Below are 12,535 nucleotides of genomic sequence, written 5' to 3' on the forward strand. Positions count from 1 at the left end.
AGAATGCAGGGATGTATTTGTGATCTCGGCAGGTCCATGGTAATAAGGGTTGCTAGGTCAAGGGGCAAGGCAGGGGGGCTAAAGATAGCCCAGACAGGCTCAGGGGAGTGGAAATAGCAGAGCCCTGGAACTAGGGCAAGCAGCTTGGCTTTACTAGCCATGGGGCTGCACTGTGAACATGTACAGGCATTACTTATATCACGTTAACCCAATCTAAGAAAGGGTTAACTCAAACTCTATCTAGGTAAACTAACTTAGATTAGGTACACCATTTTTTGAGCAATTTAATCCCTCTGCATGCCTGCACATTTAGGGCATTTAGATCAACCTAACTGTGGCTAAGTCAATCTAAACATAGTGCCTATACATACCCCCTGAGTCCTACAATTAAACTGATTCACAGACTAGGTTCTTTAAAGTTTGCCTTTTTGAAATTTAAGTCCTTAGTTACAGACCTACTTTTGGTTCTGCTACCATTTTCATTTAAAACAAGTCATCTCATGATCACAGTTATCCGAGATTAATTATATTACTTCCAGATATTATACAAGATCCATAGCTCAGTGTTCAAAGTGCGTGAACAAAATCAAGCTAGCCTGGATTTACTTACTGAAAGAATCAGAAATAAATCCTTTGGAATAATTGTTTCCAGGCAGCTGTTCTGAGTTCCCAGAAGGCTTACCCTACCTTTTTCCCAGAAGGCTCCCCAGGCATTCTCCCTGAAAGAAGTTACCTGATCTTTAAGTCCATAATGAAGATGAGGCAACATATGCAGGCATGGTGACAGAAGAGTTATGTCAGATGATATGATGCTCAGTTCTCCATGCTTTGTTCTCCCTGGATATCCTTCAATTCCAATGATGTCTCCTCGTCGCAGCTTATCTATAGTTTTAGTGAAAACCTCCTCGGACTTGAAAAATCTGACAAGAAGCAGCAGCTGACTTAGAAATGCAAAATCCTTTCCAAACCATTACCTTTCAGGCTAGGGTAGAAAATAACTTTTATGCAAAATAAAACTAAAATCATCCATATAAACTGTTGCTTAGATTGTTCTTTCATTCTTGGTGGAAATCTATCTAGGTCATAGATTACAGTAATATAAATACAACTACCATATTTATTTGATTAGAAGATGAGGTCCCATCCACATTTAACATGGGGGGGAGGGGGGAACCCCTCACCTTACAATTAAACATGAGGCAGGAGTAAAGATTCAGTTACTAGTGACATACATTTACAGAAAGGAAATTTCCAGTTCCAACTTCTAAGTAATTTCCAACTTTTCTGGTGTAAATGCTTCTCAGCTGGTGTAGGTCAGCACAGCTTCTCAACATGAATGTAATCATGCAGATTCACACCAGCTGAATGGCCCTGTGACCCATGAGTCCAACCTAAATAAAACATCACGGCATGCGATTGTGGAACAAGCCACAAACTGAGGTATAGGGACATTTAGCAAATGATTCCTAAAAGAGAACAAATGTATAGGAACTATAGTATGTTAATTCATAATTCAAGAGCAAAAAAGAGGGGAAATTTTATTAGGATTTGTTTGCTCTAACTAGTTTAGCCATTGTAAAAATACTTAGCTTTTATTTAGTATCTGCTTAAAAGCTCACTGAAGTCCGTGGGGAGAACTCCGATAAATGGGCTGAAGGTCATCTTTATGGAATTTTCCATTGTTCATAGCTTTATACTAGCATTAACTAACTAATTAAGCTTCCTAGAAGATAATGAGCAATTACATAGAAAAAAGTAAATAATAAAGAGAGAAAGCTACAAAGAGTTTGAGGCAGGTTAGATCTAGATCTGAATTTTGTTCGGCCTGTATCATGCAACACTAGTAAAGGATCATAAAAGAGCACCTGGCTTCTAATACAGGACAAGAAATGTTATTAGAATAGTATTAGCCATAAAGCTAGTCTCTTTTTCCCTCCCTCTCTGTCTTCCTCACTACACAGCTTCTACCCAGAATCTTCATAGATTTTCTTGCAACTGATTTCAAGAAACAGGACATATATCCTCAGTAGACCCCTCTTTGTTCATAAATAATGTATACTCACTTAGCATTTGCCATAACTTGTAATTTAATTCCATTTCCCCGGAGATCGTAGAAAAACAGCTTTGCACCAGCAGATCTCTTGGCATGAATTCGTCCTAGAAAAGGAGGGGTTGTTTGTATATAAGAGCAAAAGACAACTTGGAGGTGAGGAAAAATTCCCTGTCTGGTTACAAGTATGTAACCAAACCCACAGTAATCTTTCCCAAGGAGTCAGAATTCTCCATCCTTTTTTCTATTCTTCTGACCTTTGCTTACAAAGGAGAGACCACTTCATTGAGCATCCCTCCCTTCAGAACCCATTTGGGAGTACCAGAAAAGTTGCTGCTGATCACTGGTAGTGGTCATGTGTAGGGAGTGCATGGGGGTGCACGTGCACCCTCTGACAGCACCAGTGCACCCCCTGTCAGGCCACACTCCCTGTTTAGCCAGAGGGCAGGGGGACAGGCAGGAGCATCAGTGCCCCCCCTGCGAGTGCCAACTGGGGAGTGGGACTACCAGCAAAAGTGGCTATGCCGCTTCTGCTTTTTGGTGAGTGAGATTGGGAGTGGGGAACCCCCCGGTCAGCATGATTGGCTGCTGGAGGACCCCCCCAGCCACTGACTAGTGGCCCCCCTGACTGAAGAGGCACCAGTCACCCATGACCACTGGTGAACTGTGGACCAAATTTTCAGGAAATCTAATGTAAGCTCACAAACAACTAAAAGTAGGCCATTCTAATGCATGCTGTAGTTTAAGTTTATGCTGATTGTCATGTCTAGCAGGGAATGGAATATGTTATATGTTTTGAAAAGTGAATATATTACATATATATGGATATTTACACACACCATTTTTCAGGTATAAGAATGATATGTCCTGCCAATTTTAATCCAGAAAAAAAGTGTGCCCCAAGTATCAAAAGTTTGGGAAACACTGATGCAGAGTTTAACCTGGTGTCTGCAAACACTTCTAAGTAAGCAAGTTGTGACATAATTACTACACTTAGCACCCTCCTCTGAGATAAGAGCTGGGTATTGATATACGTCTCATAGATTCCTTGAAAATGAACAAGAATGTTGATATCCATGATACAGTTCAGGCTCCTGATTTACAATAGATATGCTGCCCTGCATAGCACAAAGGAGGTGATACTAGTGATAGTGAGGGTGCTGAATGCAGCAATAACTGATCTTCTTTAGATATAAGGAGCTACTCAAACCTTATTATTTTCTTTTGGGGGTTTTTTAATTCATCCTTCATCTTTCCACCTCTGCTGAAACACAGGGCACCAGTCCAGCACTGTCAGGTTTCACAGTGTCATAGTTGGTATTGTCAGAAGGGACCTGAGCAGATCATCAAATCCGACCCCCTGCCATGGGGAGGAAAGAATACTGGGGTCAAACGACCCCGGCGAGGTGTCTATCTAGCTTCCTTTTAAAGACCCCCAGGGTAAGAGAGAGCACCACTGCCCTTGGAAGTTGGTTCCAGCTCCTAGCTGCCTTGACTGTGAAGTAGTGCCTCCTGATATCTAGCCTGAATCTACTCTCTGTCAACTCATGGCCGTTATTCCTTGTTACTCCCAGTAGTGCTAGGGGGAACAGGGACTCTCCCATTGCCTGCTGGTCTCCCTTGGCCAGTTTATAGACGGCCACCAGATCCCCTCTCTCTCAGCCTTCTGTTGTGGAGGCTGAACAGGTTCAGGTCTCGTAGCCTCTCCTCGTAGGGTCTGTCCTGCTGCCCCCTGATCAATCTCATATAGAGGGGGAGGATCACCTCCTTGGACCTGCTCGTGATGCATCTGTGGATGCATGACAAGGTACAGTTGGCTTTTCTGACCGCGTCCCCACATTAGTGGCCCATGTTCATCTTGGAGTCTATAATGACTCCAAGATCCTTTTCTGCTTCTGTGCTAATGAGAAGGGAGTTCCCTAGCCTGTAGGTATGCTGCTGGTTCTTCCTCCCCAGGTGCAGTACCCTGCACTTGTCAGTATTGAATCCCATCCTGTTCTCATCCGCCCACTCCTATAACCTGTGGGTTGTTTGACAATGGTCAGTTGAACCCATTGATTGCATATTCCATTGCTAAGCGCACTTGGCTATAGCTCAGGATTGGACCCACATGTCCAGAGGGGCAGGCAAGATTATTACAAACAACCCCAACTGCTAACTAAGGCCAGCTAGGAAAAAACATTGTATGGAGACAGTTTATGTTATGAGTTACTTTATTTTATGGTAGAGCTTTTGCCATTTTTTTCTGAAACAACTAGAACTGGCTGCTCTCTAGGTACAAGACTAGATAGGCCATTCAATTAATTCAGTCTGACAAATCCAATAACATTATATTTTAGCCTGGAAAGCTGGTTAAACAATAGCAGAAAATATAGAACGGATCCCAAAAGGATTGGCTCCATTTCTGAAGTATTGGCTCAAAATTCTGGTATGATAGCATACTTAATCTCTAGATAGGCTATGCTGGGTGCATCTACATTTGCAATTAATGTATTGAAAGCTTACTGAGTAGTAAAATATTGCATAGTAAGTTTTCCCTGGGAGTGCACCTATACGTGTGCCCATCAGGAACAAGTTTGCTCCTGACAGGAGCAGTTCAGAGCAGAGCAAATCCTGAGCCTAACCTCAGGCTAATCCTGAAGACAGGCCTGGGCTGCAGGGGGTGGAAGGAACTGTCCTACCTCTGGAGCAGATGCCCCTGACCCTGCATCCCTGCCTGGGCAGCTGCCTGCTGTCAAGGCAAAGGACAATGTCCCAGCCCTGTTTGGCTGACTGGAGCAGGGGCTGAGAAGCAGACAGCTGCCCATGGGAGAGGACAGTTCTCCCTCCCCCACTGCCTGGGTTGACTGGGAGCAATTTGTTCCTGGTCAGCTAGGTACCTATATGTTACTGTGCATTAGTTAATGCATAATAAATCTACTACCCGAGGTAATAGAACACCATGCATTAGCCTATTTCAGGGGTTTTCAACCTTTTTGGATCAGTGTATCCCCAGCGGCTGGACAGAGTGCAGCATACCTCTGGCAGCCGGATGCAGGGTGGGGGGAAGGGAGGTGTTGCACAGCTGCCGCATGCCAGCTTTCCCCACCCCCGGCATCTGGCTGGGTTGGCGGTGCCTGTGCAACAGCACAGAATGGTGCATGGCGACGCTCTGTCCCTGCCCACCCACATGTACCCCCTAGGGCCTTCTCAAGTACCGCTATAGGTATGCGTACCCCGGGTTGACAACCCCTGGTCTACTTTAATGCATAGTAGCAGCTGTACATGATTACACAGTCACATTTTATTGTGTAGTAGATTAATCTACTGTGCAGTAAAGCATCTCATGTAGACACACCTGCATGTAACTGGGCAAATGCCTTAACCTCTCTACACTTCAGTTCCCTCACCTGCAAAATAAGTATAATATTTACTTTTATACTTTGCAATGGTTTTATAAGACTAAGGGCTTGTCAACATGTGGACTCACAAGAAATATGATCTGAATTAACTTTTAAAGTAGATTAGTTAAACAGTGTTAAATATCTGCATGGAAAAATCTCATTCAGAATTAAAATAGTCTTAATTCAATTTAGTTTACTCCATTTCTATAGAGAATTAAGCTAAATCAAGTTAACACCACTTTAATTCTAAAGTAGTCTATACAGAGCTCTAATAAAGTTTAACCAATCCATTTTAAAATTCTCACCTTTAATTAATTTGGATTAAATTTCTTGAGGTTTCCTGCGTAGACCAGCCCTAAACTCATTACTATTTGAAAAGTGCTCTGAGAGGCTCAAATGCTACAGAGCTATATATTATTTTTTATTCTAATTAATGTAACAAATTAAGTTTTCTGCATGTCTCGGCTGGGCTGAGCCGACTCGAGGTGATTTAGAAACTGCTCGTTCGTCAGGGCGGGCTGGTGAATGGAGAGGCTGACAAGGTTTACTGGTTGTAAAAACTTTACTTACGTCGTGGGTGGCTGCGACAGAAACGGTCCAGTCGTCTGAACAACAATGTGAGTTGCTCCAGCTGGCGAGGCCAAAGCCAGCAAATCCATTCATAACTTAAGCCGGCGGGAAGAGGGTATGTCTGGGATTGCGTTCGGCAACGGGAAGAAGGATCGATAGGTGATCAGTCTATCGACCAGCTAGCCGCAAGTCGGATCTCTTTAGAGGCACTCTGCAGCGTGCTCAAAGTTCTTCAACTTGGGCGGAAGTTGCGCTAATTTTTAAACAGCCAGCAAGCCAATTACCGGCCGCCACGTGTGAATAATTTAGAACTAGCCAATAGCGGGACACGAATTTGCATTCGAATAGCGGGAACTCTTTGCACCGTGCATTTCTGTGCTGCAAAGGGAAAATGCATCCTGCAAAGACAGCTGCAAATTGGTGGGAACTCTCTCCTGCACGCGGGTTCTTTATGCAGCAAAACTCTCACTGTGCAAGAGGCTCTCATGTGACAAGAAAATTCCATAGTGCCGAGGCACCAAAATCACTGGGTTATGACATGCCCCCTTGCCGACGGCACAACTGGAATTTTCGACACATGAGCACATCATACGGCATCTTTGTTAGAGGATTCACTGACTTGGCAAAGCCTTCACATCCAATATATATATATATATATATATATATATAAATACATAAACAAATAACTTGACAGACTGGTCTTTTTAACAAATTACAACATACAATAACTTTGAACACATAACAACAACTGTTGATCATCGTCTGATCAGAGAACATCCACTTCGGTCCGTCTTCTCCTATAACAGACAATGTTAGTAAACACTTAACAAATGAAGAATAGTATCATAACAAGTCCTGAGCCAATGGGCTTTTTGCCGTTTCAGTGCCTCCCTCGCAACCATCACTCCTTGGCCTCGAATGGACTACAGTTTGGTTTCATAATCAGGTGGTTGTGAATTACCGGTTTTGCTGGGGTCAAACCTGTGAAGAAAACAGAATAACAAGACAAAACAAAACAAGAAAGAATCATAATTGGTTTCACTGTAAGGATACTGGGTGAACGTCGGAACGGCGAGTCATCCAGTTGCGATGAACGATAATAGAAGGACGATCGGGCTTCTCTTCCAATTGGACAGAATAGGTATTGGGATATTGTCCCGACCGTTGAACTGTTCCTTTGTGAACTTGTGGATGAGACTGATGGGGGTGCAGTATTGAGATCCACACTAACTCGTCGGGTTGGAACTTGGGCTCCTAAGGTTGGGGTTTCCGGACATCAGCTTCATCCCATAATGGTTTAGCAGTGTTTAGTGAAATAAGGACATCGTGATTAAATTTAGTCCAATTTTTAAACGTCCCTCCTCCTCTAAGGCGAAGCTGCTCCTTGTATAGACAGAGTGTCTCTCCACAACGCCGTTGGACTGCGGGTGGTACGGCAGATGAAGATGCCAGGCTACATTATGAAGACGAGCAAATTTATCCAGAGCATTAGAGTTAAACGGAGGTCCTCCATCAGACTGAATTTCATGAGGAGGTTGCCAGGTGGCAAATACAGCAGTTAAGGCAGCAATAACACAAGTGGCATTGCTTTTCCATAAGGGAATAACCTGCAACTGCCTGGTCCCCGAATCAACCACAACTAGTCCTTTATTTGGTGGTTTAGACCCTGGGAGGGGTCCCAGCAGGTCTACCTGCCAAACTTTTCCTGCCTGAAACTGTGAAGAGTCGAAAGCTCCGATCTGATGTTTGGTTTTATGACACTTCTCTTTAGCACATGTCTCACAGGCCTGAGCTACCTTTTCCCAATCACGCTGAGCTCCATATGAGGCCGGCTCTGTAATGGTTCGGCACCAATGTTGATGACAAGCCCGTGGCTCTGGGTGACCCCAATTTTCGTGAAGCCATGCGAGGAATGGATTTGCTTCAGGACCGGAAGTAGATGTGACAGGCAAAACTACGTCGCTTCAGAGTGGATCCTCCAAGAGCTTATCAATAACCTCATGTACTGGATCAGTATCCGGACGGTGGGACTTAGTGTGCCTTACTAACGGAAGGCGTACAAATCTAGTTAACGTCCTCCAGATGTCTTGCCAATCATCCAAGTTTTCGGTGGGAAAAGCTATACCAGTAAGAATTTTATAGATATATTGTGAATCAATGGCGATGATTGGAACGGGGAGTGTATCGTCATGATGTGTCAGACAATGCTCTAGTACCTTTAGGAATCCTAATAATTCACATTTTTGGGACAAATTATCATCTGGGTTGGCTTGGAATATTTCCTTATCGCGACAAGCTTTACAGTAGTATCCATAGCCTCCTTCACGTCGGGAGGTTCCACCTGAGGCCATCCACGCTGGGGCTGAAGTTCCATACAATGTAGGAACCTTCTCCTCATCTTCTGGGCTTGGATCAGGTACCGTGTCTTCCAACCTCCAACAATGCCAATTATAATGGTGGGTAAGTACTAGTGTATTCCAGGTTTTAGATTCCCCTTGAAAATGTGGGTCGATTCTTCCCGCGTCCAGTAAGGGTAACAATGTGGCACCAGGAGCGCGTAACGTCCCATGCCCCCTTGCTAACGGCTCCACCAGTTGTTCAGCTAGGAGAATCTTTCCCATAGCTCCATACCGATGTTGTGCCGCTTGAAGCGTCTTATGGGCTGTGTATACTAGCTCGTCGCGGGGGTTGTGCATGACAGCCCACACATGGTTGGTGGTGAATCCAAGGGTTACGGTTAGTGACTCACCCAGATCGATGGCATGGAGTTGTGTACCTTTAACCATGGTTAGCAGGCGAAGCAGATTCTGCTGATCCTTTTCCGTCCAAGGTGTGGACTTTTGGGACTTGTCACGAATCTGTCGCTGTAATTTAGTGAGGAGTGCCAAATCGCTGGGTTCAACATAATGTCGATACCAATTTAAATGACCCAAAAGCTGTTGAAAATGCCTCTTAGTGACAGGGTGGAATGTTTTTAGCGGATCAATGTTAGGACCCTCATGCAAGACTCCGTGGCGGATGGAAGCGATGTATCGAGTGCCAAGGAATGTAATGTCATCTACAGGATGTAGGTTTGACTTTTTCTCGTTGATTGTCCATCCCTCACTTTGAAGGTGAGCAACTAGTTGGTTTACTACACGGGCAACTACAGAGCTATCACGACCCATGATGGCAATATCATCAACATAACTCCAAATTCTTAATTCTTTTTCTGGGGGAAGAGAGTGCAAGGCTCGAAAATTCTTCAGGGTGTTATTCATGGCACCAGTGGCTAATGATGGAGCGTTGCAATATCCTTGCGGACAAACCGTCCACCTGTACATGATGCCATCAATACACATATTTAGTATTCCTTCCGGGTCAGTTATTGGGATGGAAAAGAACATATTTTTTAGATCTAATGTGACTCCGATCCACTGACTTTGCTGGAACTGTGCCATCTCAAACATACACTGTGGCAGCGTAGCTGGATTAGGTTGTTGAAGTACCTGACACCTTTTGTTGACTTCTCTATAGTCCACGAACAACTGGGCTTCATTAGGCTTCCCAGGTTTCACAACTCCCCATCCTGATGATAGGTAGGTGCTGGCCGTTATGGTCTTAATACAACCTCGTCGCTCGAGTCACTGCAGAAGATCAGTAAGGGACTGTTTGAGAGAATCCCTAGTTGGGATTGGCCGATATCGCCAGGTGGAAGTGTCACGAAGCATTGGTTGATGCCAGTCCTGCTCTGGGATAATTACGGGTAATGCCTGTAGCACTTGTTCTTTAAGGTCAAGCACTTTTATCCCCGGGATTCCTAAAATGTTGATGCCCCCTAGAACAGCATCTAGGGGATATCGGTGATCCTGAACCCAAAACTTGACCTTCGTTATGACAGCGATAGCATTAAGCCCTTGTACCTTGATCGTCTTGGTGGTCTTTTGATGAGGTATCATTGAGGTAATCACATTGGTCTGAGCTCCAGTATCGAGAAGGAAGAATACCTGTTGTTGGTCATCCGGATCGGTAGGGTTGTAAACAGTGAGTTCAGTGTATGGACGAGAGTCAGTAGGATAGGGTTTGAATTGGTGAAGGCCGCCGGCAGAGCCGACGGCCGTTACTCGTTTTTTGGCGAGTCCTCGAAATTAAATCCCAATGCTTCAGCTATACTGGCCTGGGCCTTGTCTCCCAAAAGTCTCAATTGAGCCTTTGTTAGTCCGGAGTAAGCAAGAAGAAATCTGAACATAGTTCTTTCTTTCAGAGTTCTTTCCTTTGAGGTTCTTTCTTTTGGGGTCCTTGGAGGTGACCTCCATGGCTCTCGCCGAGGGGTATACCCTTGACGCCGAGGCCTCAATGTTGCAGCTAGGTACGCTGAAGGTCGATCCCTTATGTCATTAGAAGCTTCCTCACCTTGCTTCATAATTGCCTGCAATCGTGGGAGATGGCCTAAAAGATTTCCCACTGGTTGACCTGCCATCGGGTTCAAGAAGAGTCGGAGTGTAACAGCATTCGCTCCTCCGTATACCTCCACGCAGGCATCTATAGCTTCCAAGGGCGTTGGAATTGCCCCGGGGTCCGATAGGTGATGATGAGCCCATCTCTCCTTACGCTGGACTGCTGTTAGTCCCATTGGATTTGTCCTTGGGCTCCATGAGAGATACGACACTCCAACTATAGCCAGGAGAAGTTGTTCTGCAGTAGCCTTTTGCGGGCAACCCTCGTGCCAGGTGTGAAATTTGTGGGTTACCTGTCCTAGCACAAGCGCCGGGAGCGGGATGGGCCAGTGGGCACTGTCTGTGACCACATTCAAATCAGTAGCGCGCCCTCCGCTCCACACTGCTTGTCGTGTCAGGGCATTCGCTTCTTCCTTATCCAGAGTGTCGGATCCAAATTCCACTATCAGTCTTCCTAACCACATGGCCAAGGTTTCTCCCGGCCTTATTTTAGATTCTTTGCAAAGCTCTTGAATCTCTTGTCTGGTGCATGTGCGTGAGATGATAGTGGTACGCGTAGCACCATCTTCATCTGCAACATGCTTCGTCACAGCTATCAGGTGAGCTGCGGCAGAGAGAGGGTTAAATTCTGTATCTGGGAGTGTTGGGTATATCCCTCCTCCCATTGCCCCCTCCCCGTGGTAAGGAGGCGTGACCGTTGGGAACAACGTCACCTCAGGGGGTGGAGTCACTAGGTGGATCCCCGCCGGGTCTTCCGAAACTCCGCCCCTCTTTTCCGGGTTCCCCGGGTGGCTCGCGCTTCTTTCGGCACCATTTTCTGCTAGCAGCATCATGCGGCTGGCACTGTTAATAAACGCTGCTCCAGAGCCCTTTGCTGTCTGCTCCAGTGACTCCTTACCCGCAGTATGCATCTGAGCCTCCAAATTCGCATATTCCCTTAGTAGGCCCGTTACTGCACGGAACAGCACATTTATCATCTTTCCCTTTTTCCATTTAATTAGACCCCACTTCGGCTTGTGATGGCCCATAGTTTCCAAATCCTCCCGTAGCTGAACGAGGAGCTCATGGCCCCGCAACTCAGGCACCAAATCCGGACAGTTGAACCAGTCTGTGGGGGTGGGTTCCCCACCCTCCTTTAAGTATCGGGTGCATTGGGCGAACTCCTGAGCGGGGGTCAGCTTTTCTGCCTTCTGCGCTTTCACCCCGGCTAGGGATATAGTTGATGTTTCCTCCGGGGGCCGATAATAAACCCGGTCACTCCCCATTATGCATCCGAACTCCCCAAGGGATAGCTTTGTTCTCCATTCTTTCACTACGGCTTCTTCTCTTTTTACGGAGAAGTAACCATGAATACTTCTTTCCTCCCCTTCTACCGCCTGGTGGTAAGCGATATGCGCCCATAGATCGTTAAAATTCTCTACGTGGCGGTTCCCGGTGCGCCAGGGGCAGCACCCAATGAAGTTCTTCTCCATCACCGTGCCCTTTAATCCCATCCTCGTCGCCATGTCTCGGCCGGGCTGAGCCGACTCAAGGTGATTTAGAAACTGCTCATTCGTCAGGGCGGGCTGGTGAATGGAGAGGCTGACAAGGTTTACTGGTTGTAAAAACTTTACTTACGTCGTGGGTGGCTGCGACAGAAATGGTCCAGTCGTCTGAACAACAATGTGAGTTGCTCCAGCTGGCAAGGCCAAAGCCAGCAAATCCGTTCGTAACTTAAGCCAGCAGGAAGAGGGTACGTCTGGGATTGCGTTCGGCGACGGGAAGAAGGATCGATAGGTGATCAGTCTATCGACCAGCTAGCCGCAAGTCGGATCTCTTTAGAGGCACTCTGCAGCGTGCTCAAAGTTCTTCAACTTGGGCGGAAGTTGCGCTAATTTTTAAACGGCCAGCAAGCCAATTACCGGCCGCCACGTGTGAATAATTTAGAACTAGCCAATAGCGGGACACGAATTTGCATTCGAATAGCGGGAACTCTTTGCACCGTGCATTTCTGTGCTGCAAAGGGAAAATGCATCCTGCAAAGACAGCTGCAAATTGGCGGGAGCTCTCTCCTGCACGTGGGTTCTTTATGCAGCAAAACCCTCGCTGTGCAAGAG

At 45.9% G+C, this 12,535-nt stretch overlaps 1 protein-coding gene across 3 annotated transcripts in view; it reads right to left on the reverse strand.

The window, feature by feature from the left end:
• The window catches only part of LOC102571673 (lysine--tRNA ligase), an 87,107-nt gene that overhangs the window by 17,517 nt on the left and 57,055 nt on the right, over positions 1 to 12,535 (reverse strand). For all 3 annotated transcript variants that reach the window (XM_019490554.2, XM_019490556.2, XM_019490555.2), the window contains exons 4-5: positions 2,064 to 2,157; positions 734 to 920 (exon numbers count right to left, since the gene is read on the reverse strand). In XM_019490554.2, the coding sequence (XP_019346099.2) occupies positions 734 to 920; positions 2,064 to 2,157 (281 nt within the window). The remainder of the gene's footprint in view (positions 1 to 733; positions 921 to 2,063; positions 2,158 to 12,535) is intronic.

The sequence above is a fragment of the Alligator mississippiensis genome, chromosome 3 (genome assembly GCF_030867095.1).
Source record: "Alligator mississippiensis isolate rAllMis1 chromosome 3, rAllMis1, whole genome shotgun sequence".
In the NCBI taxonomy this organism is placed as follows: Eukaryota; Metazoa; Chordata; order Crocodylia; family Alligatoridae; genus Alligator; species Alligator mississippiensis.